Here is a 25,815-nt window from a genome sequence, read left to right on the forward strand (position 1 = left end):
GAATACGTGCTTCACAGGAAGATATATGAGCGTTCCACAGGATGCTGGATCTACTCAAGTTGTGTGAGGTTGGTTTATTACATCTGTTTAAATGAGATGTGTGCATATTTGCAGATGATATATGATATTAGTTTTATTCATATTTGCCTTTTAATCATTAGACAAGACAGTTAAAAGTTACAGGGAACTGTTGAGGAGAGAGAGGGAGAATGAAACAGGCGAGCACATTGATATGCGGACCGTTTAAATGACACTGTGTTGCACACCAGTCTATTATTGTAGTAACATGAAGCCACGTAACAATAAAACTAACCATGACTGGTCGTTTACATGTCTCAGTAGCTTCACATGCAAGCAGGCGATTATCAGCACCCTCAAGAAACAAATCGGCAAAAGGGGAAAATGTATCGGCCGCTAGGGTTGTGCCGATGGACAATATCATCGTCCATCGTGATGGCTGACCAACATCACGATGTAGAGCCACCATCGTGATGCCACGCCCCCTTTTGCGAGTCTTGCTAGTGTGACTCACTAATCCTAGTCTCTTCTATAGTTAACCTAAAAACTTTGCAGGGATTGCTCTGTAAATTAAATTGAGAATATAGCTAATGCATATATGCTATTTTAAATACTGTAGTTTATGCCAGAGGCGTGGCGTGTTAGTCTGTGAAAATACCGTGTCAGGCAGGCTACACAAATATTGATCTTGACATTGTTAGCTTCTTGTCTTTTTTTACATGTCTTACACTGTACATTTAGATTAAAATATTTTATTTTAAGCCTTTATTAATTAATTCTTAGTAGTTGTAGTGTCTCAGAAAATCTTGCTCATTGTCACATAGCTCTTGTATACACTGAAGCGGCAGTTTAAGATAAACCCAGACCAGCGAACGTCAAATAACTTTTGTCTGGTTAATACTTTTAAAGAAAAATTTCCTTGGCCATACATCCATAATGTCAAATGAAAGAAACAAGGTGAATATGAATAACACACATTTATTAAAACATAAGGAACAAGAAAACGGGAACAACACTCAGACCGAAACTCGGCATTAACATTTCACTTATAATTAGCAGCACAATTAACTTCAGCACAGGCTACAAAATAAATGATGTTATTGAAATATTGTAAAGTGGTCATATGAACTACACAAATGAACGTTTAAAAAATAATAGGCCTATGCAAAATCGAATAGCTCCGCAACGGATGGCGAAAAATGCGTAAAGAAGTCTAATATCTTTCACCATAGACCATGTTTAAATTTCGATGTTTCTGGCCAGAAATACCAACATATTCACTTTATCTGATTTTAATAAGCTGCGGATTGGAGTAACTACACTACCCGCTGTGCTGAAGACCCGCTCTGATGGAGTACTGGTAGCACATATGCACATATTTCCGTGCTAATCTTGCAATGAACGGAAACATTTTGTCGTCCTCTTCCCCATCAATGGCCATTTCCTGCAGGTACATGGTCATTTCTGCCTCGACCTTTTGCTCATCAGTGAGCATGGCTGTGGCTGCTCTCTTCGCAAGAAGGCTGCCCAAAGACGACTTTTTTTTCTTAGGCGCAATATATTAAAAAGCCTGGATGAGTAGGCTACTAATTAGTTGGGCTAGTAAAATAACGAAATTATAGTTTTTAAGTGGAAAATAGTATTTATGTAAAGAGATATATTAAAATAAAAAGTGCACAACTCTTCTTAAGTGAAAGCTAAAATAAAATGCTTCACGTGTCGTGCAACTACTGATAAAGCGCCGACGAGTCATTAGTTGGGTTAGTAAAATAACGAAATTATAATTTGTCATATCATTTTTGAAAATTAGATGAAATTATATAACCCCCCCCCCACCCGCCGCCGACGATATCATCGTCCATCGTGATGTTTTACTGTCAACATCATCAACTGCCAATTTAGGGGACATCGCCCAACCCTATCGGCCGCTGCAGATAATCAAAAAAATGCAGAATATCGGCCAATGTATCGGCCTCGCCGATATATCGGTTGACCACTACTCTATAGGAACCTATAAACAGCAATTACCCTGAGTGAAAAAGGTGAACATGATGTGCTCACTTTAATAATCTTATCAAAAGGTTAATAGGAAAATTGCATTTTTGTGAAAACGATTGCTGGATTTCAATTTACAGCAGCCCTGATTCATGAACTTTGGACCTCTAAACCAAATTAAGTAACACTTTTGTAAGCAGACTGTATACTTTGCATAAGAAATGTACTTTTAAAGCATAATGGTATATATTGTTATCCGTTGTATCATTTCATAACAATAACAGTTATGTACTTTACCGATTCATAGTTAACATCAAACAATATAATGCATTGTAGCATATGATAAAACACATGAAATGATGCTGATCATGTTTTTAATGCATTATATTCTTTAAAAGCATAAACATAATTGCATAAATTGAATCCATTGAGAATTATAGTGTATTATACTGTACATACAGGCTTCATAGATAGTGTTAATATGAATTGATCTGTACGCTAAGATATTCGGCCACAAAGCCACACATTTGGCACAAATGTGCCAGCGATCCTCTCTGTAAACGATAACGATCTGTAAAAGATGCTTTCCACGGATGCTGTGGGTACCATTACACAAGAGCGTTAAACAGCATCACCCCTGCGCTTCTGCTCGCCTCTGCTGCTGGGAGGAGCTCAACTGCACATGTCGTTTTTAAGACTATTTTGTGCATATTGTAATTTGACCAAGAGTTCCGATTGTTTACCCAGCACCTCTATGTCATATATAATATATCTACGCCTTGATCAAGATGGCAGGCAATAAAGATAGCATGTGATATAAGGGGAAACAAAGAGCATCGTTCAAAAGAAGTCGTGCAAAGATAGAATTTTCCTAATATTCGCAAACCAAAACCTGCAACATACAATTTCTTACCTCGATCCCTTGCCAGCCGTCCTCGCTCCTCTATAAGCGATACATCTTTGTTGTATTCACTTCAGCTGACTGTCTTCTTTCGGAAGAACTGTCAGTTCAGCCGTAAATGTGTCATCTGTGTGAAATACCGATAGCTTACTGAACACGCGCATCATATCCATATATAAAGAGAATCGTTATTTCTTTCTGCGGATAACAGCGATTAATTTATTTTTCGTAGATACATGCGTACTAATAAAATAATTATACCATATTGCATGAAAATCAGATGTCCCCATGTTGTTCAGAGCCCTTCACAATTGCGTAAACTTCAGTAATCGGACTGCATGACTTGCCGCGTGTATCCATCTCCCCGTTCTGTGCTTTTGGCTAGAAGTGATGGGTGAGTGAATAAAGGCATGGGGAGGCAGGTTTTCTTTAGTACGGAGACTCGGAGGGCTCAAACGGCAGTTCGCTTATCCACCGCAAGAGGGCATATGACATGACAAGATGACGTTAAAAGTGTTAACACTTTGTGGACAATTTCATATACACGAATGCAAAGTTTTTAGTCAAAACACAAATGTAGGCTTATTTGTATTGATTTGAAATGATTGTATGACTCTCTATGCTCTCCATCCATCAAGAAAGCGAAAAAGACATCTCTCTTATTGAAAAGAATGATGGACTCTTTAGAAAAGATATTTGTGTGCAGCTGGCTTTTTTTATTTTATTTTATTTTATTTTATTTTATTTTATTTTATTTTATGTTCTCTTATTTGTGAATTTACAAATTGAATGTGTCTATTTTTATATTGTAAATGTAAGTGCCTTATTCTTAATAATTTATTTACTGTATAAGGCTGCCTGTACTTTTTCTATGTTAATAATAATAATAATTATTATTATTATTATTATTATATTAATAATAATTAAACTATTGATACCATGGGCCTTAAAGGGATAGTTCACCCAAATATATATATATATATATATATATATTTTTTTTTTTTTTCTTTTTTTTTTTTTTCTTTTCATAATTTACTCACCCTCATGCCATCCCAGATGTGTATGGCTTTTTCTTCTGCTGAAAACACAAATGTTTTTATAAGAATTTCTCAGATCTGAAGGTCTTCACAGTGCAAGTGAATGGGTAACAACATTTTAAGCTCCACCCTTCATGTATGAATTACATGAAAAGTAATTCATACATCTCAAGGTGGCAATATGCACAAAGAATGCAAATTTCCAAAAACAAAACCAAAAGAATGTTAAAGTGTTGTCGCTTCTGTAGATATGGATTAGTGCTGCCTTCATGTGCTGTCTGAATTATCCTTTTTCACACTTCTGAAGTGGTAATTATGAGCAGGTCACATTCAAGTGCTTTTTTGTTGGAAAGAACAGAAACACGGACGATGCCATTTTCATTTCTATATTTCTTGAGGAACTTTTATTCTGACACCATAATTTATATTACTCAGGCTTGCTGATGATAGTGGAATTCTCATCAAATACAAGCTATTTTCTCAGTGTAAAAATTTACAGCATGCATCAAATGGTTGCTGATATACATAAATGAATATGACTGAAACAGCAAGCATTAACAATTAGTTGTATTTTGAATTTTTTTTTTTTAAAACCTATCATTCACTACAGAAACTTTAGTCTCCTCCGCCATGTTGAAAGTTTACAACTGTTCACATCTCAGAAACTCAGGGATCAAAATTATCTATGAGTTACTTTTTCGTAATTACAACTTGAGGGGTCATTCATGAGCCAATTCAGAATGGAAAACTTTTTACGATAATTCAGAGCATGTGAAGGCACCATTAACCACTGGTGTCTTATGGATTACATTTATGCTAGCTTTATATGCTTTTTGGACCTTAAAATTTTGGTATCCATTTACTTGCATTGTGAGGACCAGAGCTGAGATATTTTTTTCAAAAAATCTTAATTTGTGTTGAGAGAGAAAGTCTTACACATCTGGGATGGCATGAGGGTGAGTTAATGATGAGAGCATTTTCATTTTTGGGTGAACTATTCCTTTAAATTGAAGCCCAAACCTGTATCCGAGACTGTGTGACCTGACCCAAATTGTTTACTCTCTTTATAATTTCTTCTCCAAGCAAGTACATTTGTTGCAGTATGCAGTATTTTTTTGAGCATCGTATGCATACCGTCAAAAACAAATGGCGCTACTCTTAACCCGAAAGCCGTGAAACGGTGTGGAGTCCTTTGGCGCCATCTGGTGGATGATCAGAGCTACCAAATAATGTGATCATGATTAAATTAACAAATTCAGATGTATAAGTATATCATGTTTAATTTAATAATTTATGGTTACTATTTAGCTAAATAATTAACATGGTTTTATAGTTTGGCATCTCTCCAACATGTTTGATTTCGATCTTGACACTTTTGCTTTGACACATAACCTATTTTACCTGCCACGTATAAAATGTACTTTGTGTGTGTGATAGGCCCTTTCTAAATATATAGTCAAATCTATCTATTTTCCTACATTAAGGCATATCCGGATGTTTTTAATTAATATAGCCTACCCAAAACGCTGTGTAAATAGTAAAAATATGTATTTGTAAGATGTGCAGTTGTAGAACACTGCAGTTACACTATAGCACATATATACTAGATACTATATTGCCTATGTACTATGGTATACTGGAGCACCAATAAATACATTTTATTTAGTAAAGTGATAATCAACCCATTGATATTTACTGTGATGCTACTGCTTCTTGTGGTTTAAAAACTGAATGGATTGTGTAGAACTGTTTTTCCACATATCTTTTATTTCTTCAAGGACAATGATGAAGTCAAGAGGATCCACTTGTACACATCAAAACAATGGAATCACCACATTAACATGTTTAACACAATCACTGAAACAGGAGACATGGGTAAGAGGTTGTTTTCCATAAGACTCCTGAACCACTTCACTAGTGACAGCCAATCCAGGTCCTGGAAGCCCACCAAAGTGTTACAACCAGCTCTCATTTGGAATGTTTCAAAATAAACATGTACAGATGTAACGAAACATGAAGTAATCCAGCACAACGCAGTCCCCGTGTAGGACTGCTGCTTGTAAATGAGTGAGGATTTTGGTCATCAGGGAACTATTCACAAGACCATAGAGCTATACAGATGGGATCTTAAGTAAAACACCAGACATTTAAGCTTCAAAACAGATCTTGATTTTGAAGTGTGTGCATTTAGGGGTTAGTAAAATCATCAGGTTTAGTTTGTACCGCCACTTCACAAATACATAATAGAAAAAGCATTTCAGAAAAGCTAAAAAAAGGCCAAGTTTGATGATGATTTCTATAAGCAGTGGTTCAGATGGAGTACAGCTAGAATTTTCACAATATGTAAAGACAACCTATAGCCAATTAATATCGATCCAAAACAGAATCGCCTGCTTACATGTGAACATTGTAATTGCCTTCAAGACACTCATTTTCAGGTATAACTGAGATGAGCAGCAAAGATAAATTTGACATATCTTTCATACAGCTTCGAATTTGCCACAGTGTCCTGGGAACCAAGAGCACTTTTTGCTTGCAATAAAATAAAAAACAAAGTACAGAGTAAACAAAAATCACAAGACAACATGCAGCTAGGAAAATACAGAATGGTAAACAACCTCATGCTTCACAAAAAACTATTTCTTTTAATATGTACACACATCAGATTACTATATCCTCTCACTTTTAACCAACCAGAACTGAAGAGTGCCCTTCGAAAAGTGAGGGTTTACACTGGTAGAAATAAGATTTTATTTATTCATTTTATACTTACATTTTTTGTGGTATAACTATCTCTTATAGCATTTACTTGAATTCAGAAGTTACATTAAACAATGCAACACATAGTGAAATCAGGTCAACCACACTGGATTTCCCAGGTGCTGTTCACACTATAACAAGGACTTCTTGCATAAAGTGATCAAGAGAATACTTCACAATTTACAGCCATTCAATGCAAAGAACCACTTATGCAATTTTCACTTTCCTGCACTGTACAGAACAATCACATCGAACTATATATTGTTATCTGAGATTATTATGAACATAACATCTTATTTTTCAAAACGGACCCTAATCTTGGGTCTATGGACAGTCTGTTACAGGATAATTTGTTACATTACACAGGGTAATTTTTTTAACAAATAAAATACCTCTTGATTTAAAAAAAAATAAAAAATAACTCACAATTCTAATATTTAAATTTGAAACTTTTATGACATATATGGCCAAAAACATTTAGATATTTTCATACTTTAATTTACAGAATTATGAGATGTTTAATTTATTTCCAAACAAAGTGTGAAAATGTGTCAAAGATCTGCATTTGACATCACCATGCACTTTTAAGACAAATTGGTGCGCATACAGTATTTCAATCTTCAGAAAATGATGGTTAAAAACAGACAAATACATTTAAATAATTTACTATGTATTTACACTCTCCATTTGCACCAGCAACACAGCATCTTTGATATGTAGGTCTTGCAGTCATCTAATCTCCCATTTTTACTTTTGAGGTCTAAAAAAAGAAAAACAGAAACATAGGCATGTTAATGACTATACATATCAATATGCGAACAAAGAAAAAAAAACAAGGTTAGGATGCCATTTTTTAGGTGCTGGTTAGTTAGATGGTTAAGTGCTGATCTCAGGACTATGAAAAACCCTCCTTAAAGACCCTGTGAAATTATACAATTTTGCTGCTTTTAGACCATATCAATTAGCTTTAAGATCATCCATATGCTAGTTTAATTCTAAACATTGACAAAATATGTTTTCAGATCTGCTGCCTCTCTCTTCCAGCTAAGAAGTCTCAGGAACATCCATGACGTCACATAGATGTTGAGAAACCTTGTCCAATCACATCCTTTCTTGAACGTGAACGCACCCTCCCCCTAAATCACTGGCGCTGATCATGCCTTCGCAGGGCACTTCCAAGGGAACACAATCCATACTGTAGGGTCGTTCCAAACAGATTTCCCAATTTCACTGTTATTGCCTCTCAGTCATCAGATGCTCTTACATACTCGCTTGTATTAGTTCTGGCTCCAGCCTCGTTATAAGCACAGACCACGACACACTTTGTCTGCGGGCTTGCCATGCAGCAACGGGTTTAGTTAGATCATCGTTTGGTTCTCAAGACTTTTGGAAAAGCTGTTTCCCCAGGGGCTCTGACAAGAGCAGTATGGCTGAAAACTAAAGCCTACTGGCTTTTTTTTTTTAATTGTGATGAGCCGTTAGACATGTCCCATCCCCAATTAGGGTAGGGAATATGTTAAAACACAAAATCAAATCGCACTCGTTAAAGCACTTCTCAGGGACTTTAATGGTGTGAACATAGGTTGAATAAACCATAAAAACTTTACATTAAGAGGCCAAATTGTAATTGAGGTATCCAAATGAATTGACTGTGGTTTAATATGACTGTGGCTGAAAACACTCAATCTAAATTCAAGTATACATGTCAGATCATTTTACAGCATGTGACTGGAAAATTGTGATAAAATATTAATTTTCCAGAGAGTGGACATTTAGAGCTCAATGGGAAGTAATGATGAAGTCAAAGAAAATTAAGCTGGACAAAAATAGTTGGGACAAGGTTAATGAAAGCACTTTGTCAACTACCACTTAAAACAAATAGCAGATACTACTCTCTGTCAATAGAGATTTTACTCACTTTAATGCAAAATATATGCCACCTTGTATATTAATTTCATTGCTTTCGTAATGTAAACAAAATAGAAATGCCTTGTTTAAAAATCAAGTTTGCAATAAATAGTCAATAATCAAATATTCACGAAATGTGTGAACAGGCCTTAAGACTTGTTGACATTTGAAATCTAGTTCATTATTTGGACGACAATATATCTGGTGGAAGACATGGAGCATTCTAAAATTCGAAACAATAGTTTTCTATGAATGTGCACACCGCCGCCGCCCAGCGTCTATCGGTGGTGCCCACCTACGACTCCAAAGGTTACTCAAAATCTTGCCGTGCCACAGAGCGCAACTCACATATTTTCCATTATATTCGACCCAAATCATTATCAATGGAAATATATGATTTACTCTAGCCTTGTTCAAAACTTTGGTAACTTTGTGTGTACTGTCTGCCACTTAAACCACAACGACATGTCTTGTGTTTGATACATGTGCCGTGACACGATGCACCGTGGCACTTCTCGCCGGTATGTGAACGCCTTTAGAAAGGCCAAATGCTTCAAAACAGCAGTTTATTACAGTAATGTTTCAAACCGTTTTAAATAAGCAAAAAGGACACAGAAAATGTGAGCACCTGTTATGTTTTGTATCTATCTTATATATTGTCTTAAAACTGTTATCACTGTCAGTAAGGGGTCAAAGAACAAGTAAGAGAAGTCCATGGCCTCTTGATATGTTATTAAATGTGAAAGACTGGGACAGGAATGAAAGCGTTTTGCTGTGCTAAGCTGTTTTCTAGTGAACCATGACCATATCAGTCTATTATAATACTGCACGAGTAGAAGAAACATATTAAGAAATGCCATTTAAATACTTGCCTGCAAGATAGCTACAATCACTCCAAACAGTCCAATGGCACTGCCGAAAATCTCAACAATGAGGATCTTGACAAAGAGGCTGGCATTCTGAGCATCTGCCAGGGCAGCTCCACTGCCCACAATGCCGACACAGATGCCACAGAAGAGGTTTGAAAAGCCAACAGTGAGCCCTGCACCAAACATGGAGTAGCCTGAAAGAGCACCATCAATGTGTTATCAATATAATTTGGTTGAACTGCAGAGCAAATGAAATTACTTCACTCATGGTGAGATGTGATTTAAAACAACATTTTGAGCTAAATGTACCTGCTTGGTAGTTCCTTGCCCCAATAGTCTCTGGAGTTGTGCCACTGAAGCTCTAAATGACAAATAAAAAAAAAAAATTAACTGTCGTAAACATGCCAAGAAAAACACAGGGCAAACATTTGTTCTCACCCTAATAAAGGAAACAAGTCTCTTTTCAGAACACAGAACGTAAAATCCACAGTAAGACCAATAACAGTTAAAAATAAATAAATTACAACAGTTTTCTTCACACTTTCAATTTTAACTTACCTCTGCCATATTGCTAATGACAATTGCCATGATGATCCCATAAATGGCAACAGCTTCACAAAAAATAATGCTAGAAAAAATAAACCAAAAAAAGCCTGAATTAATAAACAGTGTCACCAAGTGCAAATGTGAGTAGACAGACTTTGACAAGCAAATAAAAACCAGTTACCAGACCCGTAATATAGTTACATTAGACTGACACTTGCTGTTAAAAATCTGACAAAAGCAATGTAAACCAATCAAATTAAGAGATACAAATGGTCTAAAGCAGTGCTATGGACCCTTTTCATTGATTGTGATGATGTCTTTCCGCCTAATTTAGCTGCGTAAATCTAGAAAACTTTTTGTATAATTGCAATTTAATTTAGTGTAAAATATTAACATTACACTGTATCATATTCGTATCAAATTAGTTGCCACAGCTACAATGAGGTTTCTAATACAGCTGCTGAGAGAGTGACAGAAAATGTGTCCTCTTTCTCTCTTCTGACTGTCATAATCCACCACTCTCTATTTTTTTCTTCTTTTGGAAAGCTGTGAAAGCCTAATAGTGGATTTTTTATTTTGCTGGTGGAGCAAACAGGTAAGCAAAAAATAAATTTGCTGTGATCTCCCATTCATTGCTATACAAGTTTACCATGCTATCATTTACTTCCGCATTCCAAACCTGGATATATGAAAAGGGTCCATTGTGCACAGTCAAAGAGAGACTGTCAAATATGCAGCAAATTACAAGATGACCTGGGCTGTTTGCCAAAAACAAATAACTGAAAAACCACAGAATAATTTCATTGCCAAGCAGACAATAATATTTATTATTTATTTTTATGTGAAATACAGTTTCATAGCTAGTTAAAAAACAACAACAACAAAAAAACACCATGGCCATTGGCAGATGTGGAATAATATTGATTTCGGACCCTGATTGTCTTTATCTGGAAGTAAAGGGAGCATGTTTGCCTCGAAAAACAAATTTCAGCACACAGCATTTACCTGACAAGGTTTTTGGTCTTGATTCTTGGGGCTTTGACTCCACCACCTATGATACTGGATCCAGTGATGTAAATCCCCCTGTAGAGTCAAAGTACATAATACTTAAAGGGATAGTTCACCCAAAAATTCCATAATTTACTCAACCTCATGCCATCACGTATGTGTCTGGCTTTCTTCTGTAGAACACAAATGAAGATTTTCTAGGAGAGTGTCTCAGCCATGTAGGTCCATACAATGCAAGCGAATGGTGACTAAACCTTTGAAGCCTTTCACATAAAGGCAGCATAAAAGTAATTAATAAGACTCCTGTGATAAAAATCTATGTCTTCAGAAGTGATATGATAGGTGTGGGTGAAAAACAGAACAACAGGGGGCCTGGGTATCTCAGCAAGTAAAGACGCTGACTACCAGACCTGGAGTCGCAAGTTCGAATCCAGGGAGTGCTGAGTGATTCCAGTCAGGCTTCCTAAGCACCCAATTGGTCCGTTTGTTAGGGTGGGTAGTCACGTTGGGTTACACTCCTCATGGTCACTACAACATGGTTCTCGCTATCAGTGGGGCACGTGTTGAGTTGTATGTGTGGATGCCGTGGAGAATAGCGTGAGCCTCCACACATGCTAGATCTTCACGGTAAAGCGCTCAAGCCACATGATAAGATGCATGGACTGACTGTCCCAGACGTGGCGGTAACTGAGATTCGTCCTCCGCCACCTGCATTGAGGCGAGTCACTACACCACCAAGTGGACTTAGAGCGCATTGGGAATTGGGCATGCCAAATTGGAAAGAAAAGGGGGAAAAAAAAAAGAAGAAGAAAAAAATAACAATATTTAAGCCACACTGTGAAAGTGAAAGTAGAGATTTATAGTAAAAAAGGATTTAAATATTGCTCTGTTTTTCATACAAAGTGATTGCACTGCTTCATAAGACATGGATTTAACCACTGGAGTTGTATGGATTACTTTTATGCTGCCTTTATGTGATTTCTAGAGCTTCAATATTCAGGCAACCACTCACTTGCCTTGAAAAGATGTACAGAGCAGAAAAAATATTCTAAAAACCTTTGTTTGTGTTCTGCAGAAGAAAGTCTTACACATCTGAGATGGCATGAAAGTGAGTAAATAATTAGAGAATGTAGTGTGACTTATCCCTTAATCAATTTCAAAAGTCAGTCAAAGTGACTGGTATGTGAAAAAAGGATAAAGTAATGGCTTTCAAACATCTAAGAAGATATAAAAAAGACATAAAATAAAAAAGCATGTGTTCTGCAGCCTAATGATAAAAACAGAACAAAACCCAAGCAAATTCAAGTCTATTATTTAAGGTACTCTTTTAAACAGCATTGCAGAAGAGAATATGGAACATTGTACTATCACAACATATCAAAAATTCCCATATGTTTATTCTGAGCTGTCACCATTTGCAAGACAGAAAAAGAGGAAGCGGACAGTAATCTCACCATGCAGCTCCAACTACAGACAGTGAAATAGCCAGGCCAATTCCAAGATTAGCCCACATAAAGGGGGAAGTCTCTGTTAAAAACCTATGAGAGAAAAAGTTATTTAAACAAAATGATGAGCATTTGTTATTGTAAAATTAAAATGAAATTAAATCAAGATCTTTTCTGTTTAAAATAACCCCACACACTTTAAATGTTAGCCGTTCAGGGACACACTATCAGAACACCTACCATGCTACATCAAATCGGAATCCAAGGTCAAATATTGTATAGCAAATACCTGTAGTAAAATAAACCACTGGATTAGAAGCGTTTCAGTCATTTCAAGATAAATCAGAGGTTAAAAAATATAAAAGCAAGAGAATTTCTATCTGAAACATAAATTAAGTAATTATTCAAAGATTGCAAAAATGCACAATATAATTATATTTTATGATGCAGACTCATAGAGTTTATCTGTGAAAGCACACATTCATGTGAGAGCTGTCTTCCTCATGTGCCCAGTTAACTACCCATTAGCTGGTGGCTACATATTATACATATGCATGTATTTGCACAGGATTCGTATTGTTATTATAATTCTCCTCTTATTCGATTACAACCTACGTGTCGAGAAAAACCAGATAAGACAAACATTAGAAAGGCATTAAAACTCAAGTTTGCAGAATGAGGATTTATTCTCGTCACAAGAGGTGTATAAATAACATCGCCAGCATTTAAATGGTTGGCGGCTGATTGAACTCTGATGACACTAATGTTATATATGTCAACAGTGTTAGAAATACGATTAAATTATATGAAAAATAAAACTTAAATGATTATTGACGCAGTCGTGCTAGCTACAGCTAACGCTAGCTGAGGTAAGCCAGAGATTACATCTATCCAACTAAAGTGACATTTTAAATGGGAAATTCTCGGAAAATGCATCAATATGGTTCAAGGTCGGAAAATTATTTTCATACATATGTTAGTTATGTCCATATGTCAGCAGCTCTCATTAGCACTTACCGACGATCAGGATGGTCGTCCAGAAGGCCAAAGTGACCCCAGTGTACAAAATTGCGTGGCCGTTCATCATCCACTCCACCAGCAGCGCCAGTTTTGCTATCTAATGCTTCTCCCGCGAATAAACCTACAGCTACTGTGGCGTTACTTTCAGTAGGAGAGTTGTATTTTGAAGATAAATAGATTCCTGTGAGCCCTTCGGAACGGCATCCATCAGAGGGGAAGAAGGAATCATCAGCTGATCATGTGACGAGTTCGAGCTGTGCACGTGACTCATAGACGTCACTCTTCCTTTAGCGACACACCGCGCTGATCTCCGGCCAGCTCATTGCTTGTTTCCCCTGACCCCTGGAAAATAGATTATTTGTGTGACATTTTGGATCTATATTGTAAAATGTATTTTTATTGTGACTTGTCTAGACATAACTTTCCTTTTGTGAGAAATAATTTATCATTTGGAGAGATTGGGAAGACTGAACAGAGTTTTTAGTGGAAGTTATACATATCTATGACCCAAAGTGTATAATAACAAGCTAATTAAAAATGTTTTCAAGGCAACGAATCACCCCCAGAAATATCCAAGGTTCAATACATGTTAAAATGGTAGTTCACCCAAAAAGAAAAATCCTAATTGACTCACTTTCATGCCTTCCCAGATGTGTATGGCTTTCTTTCTTCTGCAGAATACCAACAAAGATTTTTAGGATATTTCAGCTCTGTAGATCCATGCAATGCAAATGAATGGTGACTAGACCTTTGAAACTCCAGAAATCACTTAAAGGCAGCATAAAAGTAATCCATACGACTCCAGTGGTTAAATCATTCTCTTGAGATGTGATATTATAAGTGCGGGTGAGAAACAGATAAATATGTAAAGGTGTACTAAGTAACGTTTGTCTTTGTGTCATCTTGGACTTACACTGAAACCTAGTGGCTTGGATGCAGCATCATTTGAAATCAATAGTTTTTTGTTTTAGAAGCCATTCATTGTAGAAATGTATTAATCACAGTCAGCCATGATTACTTTAATCAATGAGGAAGAGGACGGTTACTGAGATTAAAGGAGAATTTGGCTGGCCATGTGATTCTAACATGGCAGCCCCCATGTGTGGATCCTCTCCATATAGAATAAAACAGCTTTTATAAGGTTACTTTCGTTTCATTTTTTTTTAAATTTTATTTAAATTTTTACATTTACATGCATTTTACATGCCATGCATTTGGCAGACGCTTTTATCCAAAGCGACTTACAGGGACAATCCCCCCGGAGCAACCTGGAGTTAAGTGCCATACTCAAGGACAAAATGTTGGTGGTTGTGGGGATCGAACCAGCGACTTTCTGATTAAAAGCTATGTGCTTTAGCACACTACGCCACCACTACTCTAATTTTTAGTTTTAGTTTAGTTTTATTTTTTAAATATTTTTTAGGTTAGTTTTAGTTTTTCATTACATTTAGTTGTAATTTTTTTTTTTATATAAAGTGATTCATTTCGAATGGGGAAAACAAGCATTTGTGCAGCGCAGGTCATATAGCTGGACACCCAAATGTACAGTTTGTAAATAAAACTTATAATATAAATAAAATACTGGATACTATATTGTTTCTGTTCTCTTTGTTTTAACATCATGCTTTGGCAGCACAGCAAACAGTGATTCCAATGAAGTTTCAAATGTGTCATAATTGACGTCCCAGATAGAACTACATATTTTAATACAATATATATAGTGTGTGTGTGTTATTTTATTTTAATATATTTGGTCTTATGTAAAATATAGCCTATTCTTTTCATATGATTTCATATTACATGTGTAATGATGCTATAGTGTTGCACAAAAAATGTGCAACACTTAAACTAAAAAATTTCAATACAATTCACATTGTACCATTGAAAAAAAATACAGCTGTATGAATATGACTATATATATGATGTACAGTAGTGATTCCCTCCCTCTCTGTCTCTGCTAATGTAATGAAGGAAATAAGTTAAAAAAAAAAAAAAAACGTTTCTTCTAATTTTTTACTTAGATTTTTTGCCTTAAAAACTGGATGTAAATTTGCTTTAACATTCTGTAATGTAAAATGTAACTGTTCTCTTTGTGATCATAGCAAATAACATATAGGTAATGTAATAATATTATTGGCAAAAAAATGCCATCCATAAATGCAAATTCTAATCAGCTATACCCAGTTGGGAAGGTTACTTTTGAGGAAATGTATTCCTCTACTGATTACAGAATGCATGCTTTAAAATGTAATTTGTAACATATTCCGTTAGATTACTCAAGGCCAGCAAGTAATTTTTTCACTAGTTTTGACTATAAAAACTCTGCCAGTACAGTCAGAGAAAATGCACATGTTAAAAATACATTATCTGAAAAACCTAAATATCTTATGCAGTGTTGTTTCTAAAACAAAATCAATAAAACTGTTCTTGTTTTAAGGATTTTTAGATATTTGGAAAACAATAAAAAAACGATTATCAAGATGTTTCCCGTAATATCAAAGGTCTTACTAGAAAAAAAATTATTATGATCTAACATGAAATTTATTGATGTAAAAAAACACGATCGTGTCTGTAAAATGTAAAATGGCTAGAAATAGCATTTTAGCTTAGCGTAAAGCTCGCATTTTAGCTTAGCGTAAAGCTCACAATTTACACAAGGTTTATTTATATTTCTTCTGCTCCAAATTTGCTTAAAACTTACTTCTCTGTCTGCTCGTGTGAATGTAACACATCACAAGAAAGTGTTTTCCATCTGAAAGGAATAAATATTAAATGAAACAAATGTACAAAATAACAAAATAATCTCTTCAGTAATCAAAATACTTTTTGAATGTAACTGTATTCTAAATAACAATTATTTAAATTTGAACTGTAGAATACAGTTACTAATATTTTGTATTTTAAATGCGTAATGTATTCCGTTACTCCCCAGCCCAGGCTGGCTACACCAAAGTTTGAGATTTTTTTAAATTACACAAATTTTCTTTAATGTTGTATTTTAGAATACTGAACAACAAAAAAGTATAACCTGTATGACAAAATTAAACATTTAAACACCAGTTTTATTTACGTGAAAGCAACCTTTGTGCCACCATTATCAAGTTGAATGGGAGTTTTTAATTGTCTCTTTCAAATTTCATAACATAATATTAAAATATTATCATAATCATTTATATTTATATATTTTTCTCATAACTGTCTGACAAAGAACAAAACAGTGACGTATTAAATAATGTATTTACATTTATTGCAATTCATCTCTCAAACAGACGATGGCAGCAAATCCACACAAATTAGGAAAATCTAAATTCAGGCATTTTCCATGTGAAAATCCATCCACTGAAAAGTGGCATCACTCAAACTGATTCATATTGCCTAACTGGAGTCACAAATAGAGTGCTATAGGAATGGCAATGAGTTTTTCACATATATGCTACTATTTAATGTGTCACATGTACTACAGTCATAAATATTCTCTCTGCACCCTTTGTGAATCCTTGCAAGGTGACAGTTAAAGAGTTAATGTTGTTGAGGTTGTATGTATCTATCAGTCAGTCACTATTGATATAAGCTCTTCTCAGAGCTGTCTATACAGTAAGTGGTCAGGCACCATGGGAGTATTATTTTCAGCACTTCTGGGAGATGCTGCGTCTCACACCAATTTCCGCTCTTCTGCTGTATGTACAGTACCTCGGAAATGCATCACTGAAGTCAACAGAGGAGAATCTATGGACAGGTTTTCTTTAGCTCTTTTACATTGTGGCAAATTTAGACATGATCACATACTATTGGGACTGTTTCTGATTTACACAGGCTGAAAATCCTTCCATCAGCACACACTCTACGGGGATCATAAGACCTGATAACATAATACACATTTCCTACGTAGAAATATGACTGCTGAATTTCATATTGAATTTTAATTACATATTAAAGTGCATTAGCCTACGTCAGTGGCAAGGCCTATTAAGGAAATTCATTTACATTTACTTTTATGCATTTTTCCAATGCTTTGATCCAAAGTGACAAAGCAAGCTGTATTTTATTAGTTTGTTTTAATTAGAGGTACAGTATTAATGTGCAAAATTATGTAAATGCATACTGTCTTCAATTCCACCCAACTACCTAAAGATTGCATTTTTCCCAGAGACAGAGGCTGAGTCTTCTCATATAAAAGCATTTTACAGCATTACATAGCTAGATGGGTGACGAGAGACCATTTAAAATAAAATAACTTCCTGGGTTAAGTGAGGAAAATTGAAGAGCAAACAACAATCTAACCAAATCAATATCCTAAGTGTGTTTTATTCATTCACGGCACATCTCCACAGATAAAACCCAGAGTGCAAAAGCTTTTCAGCTTTAGTAAATGGGAGTTAATTAGTGTCAAGGCCTGTACAGCATATTTGACTGAGGGAAAAGCGACAGTCACAAAATAAGGGTGCAACTCTGAGAGCATATGATGTATGATCATTTTAAAAACACTCAGCTGAAAATAACATATGTCCAATATAAGAAGCCCCAAAGCGCAAGATTAATATAGGCTGAATGATGCAAACATGATGTTTTATTCCAACTCATCAGGAAGTGCTGCCGTGTTCTGTACATAGAGAATGGTGCATAAGTCCCCATGTGTTCTCAGTGTCAGGGCATAATGTTATCAAGAGATGCAATTCTTCAGTTCTCTATGTTAGATTCATTTAGAAAATGTCCCTTTGGTGAGCTGTACATAAAGCTTTAATTAAACTGGACACACGAGTCCTGTGTTAATAATAAATCCAAACAGCTGAAATCTTATTTAAATGGTTTCTTTGAGAAGAAGGAATATATTAATCACAGGACATCATGTTTGATTGCATGTGTAAGTCAAGGGCAGAAGAAAATCGACTTTTTATCACAAACTGTGAAACTCTCTGTCAAAGGGTCTGGAAAAAAATATTCCTATGATGTGCATTCTGACATGTCCTTGAATGAGAACTTAGATGGCCCATCAGCTCTTTCCAATAATGTTTTTATGACAAACAAAAACCAGCTTAACTACCTCATTACAGCTGATAGACATTTTTTATGCAGTGTTACAGGTAAATGAAGCCAGCACAGCTGCCTCATGTTTTTAAAAGGGGTGTGGTGTGGTGTTAGTGATGATTAAGGATCTGGCCTTCTAACTGAAAGGTTGTGGATTCAGTCCCAAGTATGAGTGACCCAACAAAGTTACTACTGGTATGATCAGTCCATCGTAACCCCAAGCTGCTGCATGAGGACTGTCCCTGCAATTATTTACTGTAGCTTAAGGAGAAAATCAGCTGTGGTTCAGAGTGTAATACTTGCAATCTTTGAAAAAAAGCTATAATGAGAGAGTGCCGAATGAACATTTAAGTGGCACCACTTGTCACAGGCCCACTAATCTCTTGCCCAAACCAGATCATGCAGTGCATGACATCAGTGTCTAGCATTAGAGTGCAAATCCTCTGCTGCTGTCTGAAATCCAATTTTAAAAAGCAAAGTGATTTTTAAGAGAATTGTTTTTGTTGCTAAAAGAAATGCAAATGGCCCCACCAAAAATGGTATATGTTGGTAACACTTTATAATAATAATTAACAAGAACAACCAATTAACAATGCCTTTCCGGTTGATCCGGTGTGTTTGTCTGCCGCTGCTCTCTGGTCTATTTTATGTGGTTTTATGTTTTTATTCTTTTTGCTTGGAGCAACCTTTCATGAAATATATTTTTGTCTCTTTATGGACTGCTGTCTTTTCATTGGTTTGGGATCTCCTTCGGGGTTGGTCTGAATTTTTTATCTCCATCTGGGCAAAAAGACTCCATCAACCTAACTTGCCCTTACCACCTTGTTGAGTAATTGGACAATCGGTTGTTTCATGGGCCAGATTGGAGCCCTAAACAAGCTGCTTGATCTCTGCCTCGTCTGCTCTGGGTGTGCTGGCTAATGCGGACACTAAATTTGGGTGTGCAGATGGGCTGGTAATGATTAATTATGATTTGCTACTCACTCTGTCATGTTGGTGTTGGAGTGATCTTCACCATCCAAGGCTGGTAACATGCTGCTGTGCAACGGACACAGTCTTAGTTTTCCCAATATGGTCTTTATGTACTCATCCATGGATTTAAATCACTTGAATTCCTCATATCATCTTCCTGCTGGAATTTATAATCAGTGTGCTACTGTGGGAATTGCACGTGGTCCACGGTATTTACAGTACATCAAGGATCTCTGCATAATTTGAGCAAGATGGTGTCGGTTGTTTACCCGGACAGCTACAACATACCGGTAATTTAGTTTTCATCTTGCCGCATCCTCACCTGGTCTGGTGTTGAGCTAGGATTATGGAGCCTCTCACAATAAAGATGGCCTTTGTGAATGCAAGGTCGATATCAAACAATATTATTTTAAATTACTTTTTTTTATGTCACATTCATTTGACCTTTTATTTGTTACCGAGACCTGGCTGAACTCTGGTGACTTCACCTCACTATGCGAACTCCCCCCTAATGTAAATGAACATGCCTACGGACATGTTTTTTAGTTTTGTTAATAAAGATCGACATCGTGGGTCCTGTTCTATGTGCATTAGTGTACAGACCTCCAAAATTCAATAAGGACTTTATTCATACATTTTCTGAGTTTCTGTCTGACATTGTTACTCGCTGTGACTGTTGATTCTCTGGGATTTCAATATCCACCATTGGTGTCCATTTAAACTTTTGGTAAAATATTTTGTATGCCTGGTGGAAACCCTGAATCTCACACAATCAGTTTCTGGCCCTACTCATAATTTGGGTCTTACGCTTGATCTGGGGTTGGTCTTATGGTTTTTCTGTAACCAATCTGGCAATGTTTGATGCTGCTATTTCAGACCATTTTCCAATTGTGTTTGAAACTGTTTTTAAATGTTCTTCACCTACTATTTCTCAGCCTCTATGCTACTCTTGTTCTATTCACTCCTCCACTGCCAGTCTATTTTCAGATTATTATCAGGTTCACTTTATAGATACTCTCTCTAATGATATGGGTACAGAAGAGCTGGTTGAGGTTTTTAACAAATCATGTCCTTCTGATGCCCCTCTTAAGCCCAGGAAGGTTAGGGGTAAGGGTGTCACTCAACCTTGGTTAAATGACTCCACCCGCTCTCTCAGACAAGTGTGCAGAAAACAAAAGCATTAGTGGAAGAAAGATAAACTCCAGATTTCATATGATTTATTAAAGGCATGTCTAATCAGTTATCAGAGATCAGTGAAAATTCTTCTCTAAATTAATTTCCGAAAATTCAAACAGGCCTAAAGTAATGTATAAAACTATTGATTCTGTGCTAAACCCTTCTTCAGTTGCTTGTCCAGACCATTTTTAGAGACCTGTGAGAATGCTCTTAATTTTTTTATAATAAAATCCAAGATATTAAGTAATCCATAAAGCTCTTAAAATGTAATCCACTGCTGATGTATCCACTTGATTTCAACCATTCTCTTCAGCCCAGCTAATTGATTTAGTTTTAAAGGGGAAGTGTTCAAGTTGTAAGATGTTATTCCTGCACGTCTTTTCAAAGATGTCTTTGAAACTGTAAGCTCAAATGTGACAGCTATCATTAATAGCTCTCTAGTAAATGGAGTAGTACCTACTAGTTTTAAACATGCAGTTGTGCACCCTCTGCTTAAGAAACCTCATCTCGATCCAACTGTGCTCAATAACTACAGGCCTATTTCCAAATTACCTTTTATTTCAAAGCTCTAGAGAGTTGTGTCCCAGCTGTATTCTCATTTGAATTCTTTTAATACTTTAGACATTTTCCAGTCTGGTTTCAGAACTTTACATAGTACTGAATCATTGCTGTTGAAGGTTACTAATGATATTTTACTTTCACTGGACTCTGGATCATATGCAGTTTTGGTTTTATTGGATCTGAGCGCTGCATTTGATACTATTGATCATAATTTTCTGTTAAATCCTTTGGAGAGTGTCGGCATTCAGGGTGTGGCCCTGCAGTGGGTGGCCTCTTACATGAGAGATAGGTCCTTCTCTGTGAGCATTGGGAATTTTTCCACTACATCGGCCTGCTTATCTTGTGGTGTGCCCCAGGGGCCCATTTTAGGGAGTTTACTTTTCTCCCTCTATATGCGGCCCCAGGGCTCTTTTTTCCCAAAATATAATATGTTTTATCATTTCTATGCTGATGATTCCCAATTTAATTTACCGGTAAGACCAGACAGTAGCTGCCCTTTTGAAGTGTTCTTCAAATAACTTGAGGACATCAAATGTTGGATGGAAAATTTATTTTGCAGTTAAATGAAAAATGGAAAAACTGATGTTATTATTTTAGGCTCTTCCAGGTCCCCTCCAGCCCTTGAAGCACAGTTAGGTTCTCTTTCCTCCAACATTCAAAAACATGTAAAAAATCTTGTGGTTATTTTTTACACATCTTTAATTTTTTACAAACAAATCAGTGTCGTTGTTAAGGGAGGTTTCTTTAATCTAAGGTCTATTCCTAAACTAAAATAGTTTCTCTCTCAAAAAGACCTAGAAACTGTGATCCATACTTTTATTACATCACTGCTGGATTACTGCAATTCACTGTATATCATCTGCCTCAATCGATTGTTCAAAATGCGGCAGCTAGATTTTTAACTGGGATTAAAATGAGGGATCACATTTCCCCTGTATTAGCTTCTCTACACTCGCTTCCTGTTAAATTCAGAATTCATTTTAAAATTGCTGTCTTTGTGTCCTTTCTGGCCTTGCACCTAAATACATGAGTGAACTTCTGCATTCTTACTCTCCTCCAAGAATGCTCAGATCAGGTAATAAGCTTCTTTAACTGTCCCCCGTTCATGCTGCAAGTCAATGGGTGATTGAACTTTTCTGTTGTAGCTCCAAAACTTTGGAATAACCTGCCCTTTAAAGTAAGGTCTGCCCCATCATTAGCTATTTTCAAATCTACCCTTAAATTAGGGTGACCATAAGTCCTCTTCCATGCTTGAATTGAGGGGGGCTCGCTGTCCTTCTTCATATCGCGGCTCCATTTTGTGGTCTGTTCTGCATAAAGCAGCGGCTCATTGTTGCTTATCGTGGCCAATTCAGCACGTTTCGCTGGCTGAACCACCAGCCAACTCGGTTCTCCAGATGGACATTCTGCCCCTGATTGGCCCAAAAGTGTGTCGTCATACCGGGAAAATGCCCGGTATGCCAAATTACCAGTCCAACCCTGCAACAGGCTATATTCACCCCCCCTAAACTTCACAAAACTAGTCAAACACTAGTGACTAAATGACACTGGGGATGTGATCACACTTTGACAAAATCACAGTATCCCAACTCACTGGGAGAGTGACTCTCAAGTGTCCACACACAAAAAGAAGTGCCATGAACACTACTTCACCGATACTCAAAATGATCACCACTTATATTGTATTCCAGATGAATAACACTGACATGGGAAATCATAACTCCCACTTAAGAAGCTTTTGACCTTAGAAGGCTGAGGGAAGGACTACGCAGTATGGGTCTGGGTCATAATTTGAATCAATCTATTAACTGGTTTTACCAATCTGCCAGCCCTTTTTCTGACTGTGTGAGCGTTTTGTAAATGGTTTCAGGGGTAACAATCATATCAGGTGAGGGATTACTTTTTAGCCCTACTTTGACAATGTTTATAGCTCTACCCAAAAGGTGGTTCAGAACCTCATCCAATCACACTTTTGTAAATATGCCTCCATTAACTCTATCCACTCATGAACAGTGTGTTTATCTTTACCATCACCATGGAAAATGGGAGGTTCTTTATTGTCAGATCGTACAATCAGATTCAACCTGGATAAGTCAAGAGTAGTGCTAGCTGGCTCGCTTTGAACTGTCTCTGGGATCTGATGGACCAGAGAAGAAGGAGTTCGATCAGTTAAGAGCCGGTCCAAAATACTATCTCCAATTTGGCTACTAAGCTCCTCGAGTAGCTCTGCTATCTGCAAACGAGTATCATCACTGATTGGGGCAGGTGCAAAAGATGAAGCACCAGAGTTGACTTGTCCCCCCATTTGTGAAAATCCCAAATTGAATTATTTGATCATTTTCTTAACGTCTCACAACACCATCTGAACTGATGAAACCTCTAACCCTCCCCAATACTGGTGTAGACATGTTGTACATCTTAATGTCCGTACTGGTCACTTGCATAGTGTCTTAATGATTCTATGTCTGATTCAAAAAACAATGTCTTAAGAATGTAAGAGAAAACTGAATGTAACTGTAATGAGGAAAGTTCATTAGCTGACAATGGAAGATAGGACTCGATCCACGCCAAGACACCTAGCAGACGACTGCGGCCAGCTTGCTGAATCCAGGGAATTCACAGCAACAGTTCCACATAGACGGACAACACCCGGTGATCAGCTGCGGCTGATCAGTTGTATCCAAGAAGGTCACGGCACCAGTTTTATGTAGCAGATCCATAAGAAATTTCAGACCGGAGACAGCAGGATAGCTTCAAATCACCTCCATTCATTGACCCTGGAAACATATGGGACACTTGATCAGAGAAACATCCCTTGCGCTAACTTCTTCCCATGTTAAATACAATACTGACTGGAAGAAGAGAAGGGGAAAATGTGTGTCTTGCCTCACCAGTGTCCATTCGCAGTCTGAAGCTGATGTAACTCACGCACTCCCCAAAGGCATAGCGCGCAACACCGATAAGCATCCCACTTGAACAAAACACCTTATTTGATAGTTCCTACCAACAATAGCATTGCATAACCCTTATAGGTATTTAATAAATAATGAAACCAAATGTCTTTAACTCATGGCAAAATAGTTTTTCATTACATAGAAATAAAATACTATTAATATTTCACTCTTCCCAACAGGCTACAAGCGCATGACATCGCTGACATGACTGCTTGCTTGGCACAGCTCCGGTGAAGCTAACTTTAGCTAAAATAAATTGAATAATAAACCTCCACTCGCAGTCGGGAAGAGAAAGCTTCTTACTGACTTTTTTGAGGAGTAATTTTCTCTCTCTATATATATTTCTACTATATCTATCCACTCCATGTTGGGGCTTTTGTATTCTTTGCATAAATTGGAAACATTTAGACTTACTCATCTACCTCGTTTGCCTCCTCGTGCTTCCCAGAGCATTAAAGAGCCTCATCAGATGCTTGTTAGTGGAGGTTTGGTGTGCTTTAAAAACACAGCATTAACAATCAGTCTTTGTCTGACTTTGAATGTTGTAATAGTTACTCTCTGTACACTCATGGACTATTTGTATGTTTTTCTGGATGTTATTTGTGTCTCAGATTGGACTTCAGATATATTTTTTTTACGAGTGCTGTTTATATTGAAAAAGAGACTTTCCTTGTTTGATTCCTGACTGTTATTTCTCTATGAATATCCTAGAATATTCACTCTACTTCGAAGTTATATTTTGGATCTACTATGTTTATTCCTACCTGCATTGAGTCTCCTGTGGACATGCCTATGTTAAACTAATGAACTATCCTAAAGACTGTTTCCTGTTTGCCCGGTTGTCCTGGGCCGATTGGGGACCGGGCGCGCGATATTCCGACACGGCCCCACCCCCCTCCGCTCCACACTGCTCCCAGCGTTATCTCAGGCCGGGGTGCCACCGGCATGACGTACACCCCCCCCCATCCCTGGGGCGGGGTGTATCTCGCGTCCCGCGTGGTCATCCCCGCCTTCCTCGTGCTGGGAGGAGACAGGAGGGGAAAAACAACAACAAAATAGGCGAGGGAAAAGGCCAACACGGTGCGAAAGGGAGAGAGAGAGAGAGGAGAGAGAGAAAAAGCTCACTCACCGGTTCTCTGATGTACCGTCGCGTGGTCCTCGAACACTCCTCCACACTCAGGCGGACGACAGCCGCTCCACCCCCGGGCGAACCGGAGTGAAACCGTCGACCCCCAGCGGGTAGAACATGCCTCCGCTTTTCTGGCGGCAAATGGGGACACTCCTCCGCCCCTGGCAGCGGCTCTACCGCTCCGGGCGGTCGGAGAGTTTCTTCCCTCCTCCCCTCACGGACGGCGGTCTTCCCTCGACCCCTCCGCGGACGACGGCCGTACCCCGCATCCGGACGGTCGGGCTACTCCGTCACCCGGCAGATGGCAGCGGCGCTCCCCTGGGTGGACGGCAGTGTCGAGGACTCTGCGACGGCCATCCCTCCTCCTTCCCGGGTTTTGGCACCAATGTAAAACAGTTAAAGGATGGGCAAGGAGGAGGCGAGAACCGGCTTGTCAATATAAATAATAATTTAATGAAAACTCAAAAACACATAAACAAACACACATGACG

General features: G+C 37.4%; 2 protein-coding genes across 3 annotated transcripts in view; both read right to left on the reverse strand.

Annotated features, from left to right (window-relative positions):
• Positions 1 to 3,296, reverse strand: part of LOC127648729 (beta-1,4-galactosyltransferase 2-like) — a 198,933-nt gene extending 195,637 nt beyond the window's left edge. The window contains exons 1-2 of one of the 2 annotated variants that reach the window (XM_052133458.1): positions 3,176 to 3,281; positions 2,927 to 3,041 (exon numbers count right to left, since the gene is read on the reverse strand). The gene's annotated coding sequence lies outside the window, so the exon portion shown is untranslated. Of the gene's footprint in view, positions 1 to 2,926 lie in introns of both variants that reach the window. The other variant, XM_052133457.1, reaches the window with a different exon arrangement.
• A 2,408-nt stretch (positions 3,297 to 5,704) lies between these two features.
• LOC127648733 (V-type proton ATPase 21 kDa proteolipid subunit c'') lies at positions 5,705 to 13,740 on the reverse strand. The gene is made up of 8 exons (XM_052133461.1): positions 13,505 to 13,740; positions 12,728 to 12,776; positions 12,497 to 12,580; positions 11,040 to 11,117; positions 10,047 to 10,116; positions 9,798 to 9,849; positions 9,492 to 9,682; positions 5,705 to 7,471 (listed from the first exon to the last, which is right to left on the reverse strand). The coding sequence occupies exons 1-8, from the start codon at positions 13,572 to 13,574 to the stop codon at positions 7,445 to 7,447; spliced, it is 621 nt and encodes a 206-aa protein (XP_051989421.1). The 5' UTR covers positions 13,575 to 13,740; the 3' UTR covers positions 5,705 to 7,444.
• Between the last annotated feature and the right edge of the window lie 12,075 nt (positions 13,741 to 25,815).

Source organism: Xyrauchen texanus, chromosome 9 (assembly GCF_025860055.1).
Source record: "Xyrauchen texanus isolate HMW12.3.18 chromosome 9, RBS_HiC_50CHRs, whole genome shotgun sequence".
NCBI classification, from domain to species: Eukaryota; Metazoa; Chordata; class Actinopteri; order Cypriniformes; family Catostomidae; genus Xyrauchen; species Xyrauchen texanus.

Excerpts from the sequence above, each read along its gene's own strand:
- LOC127648733 (XM_052133461.1), bottom strand. The coding sequence starts at position 13,574 with ATGATGAACGGCCACGCAATTTTGTACACTGGGGTCACTTTGGCCTTC. Across the intron at positions 12,777-13,504 it reads GACGACCATCCTGATCGTCG|GTATTTGCTATACAATATTT; the intron begins GTAAGTGCTAAT and ends ATTTTACTACAG. Across the intron at positions 9,683-9,797 it reads GGCAAGGAACTACCAAGCAG|GCTACTCCATGTTTGGTGCA; the intron begins GTACATTTAGCT and ends GTGCTCTTTCAG.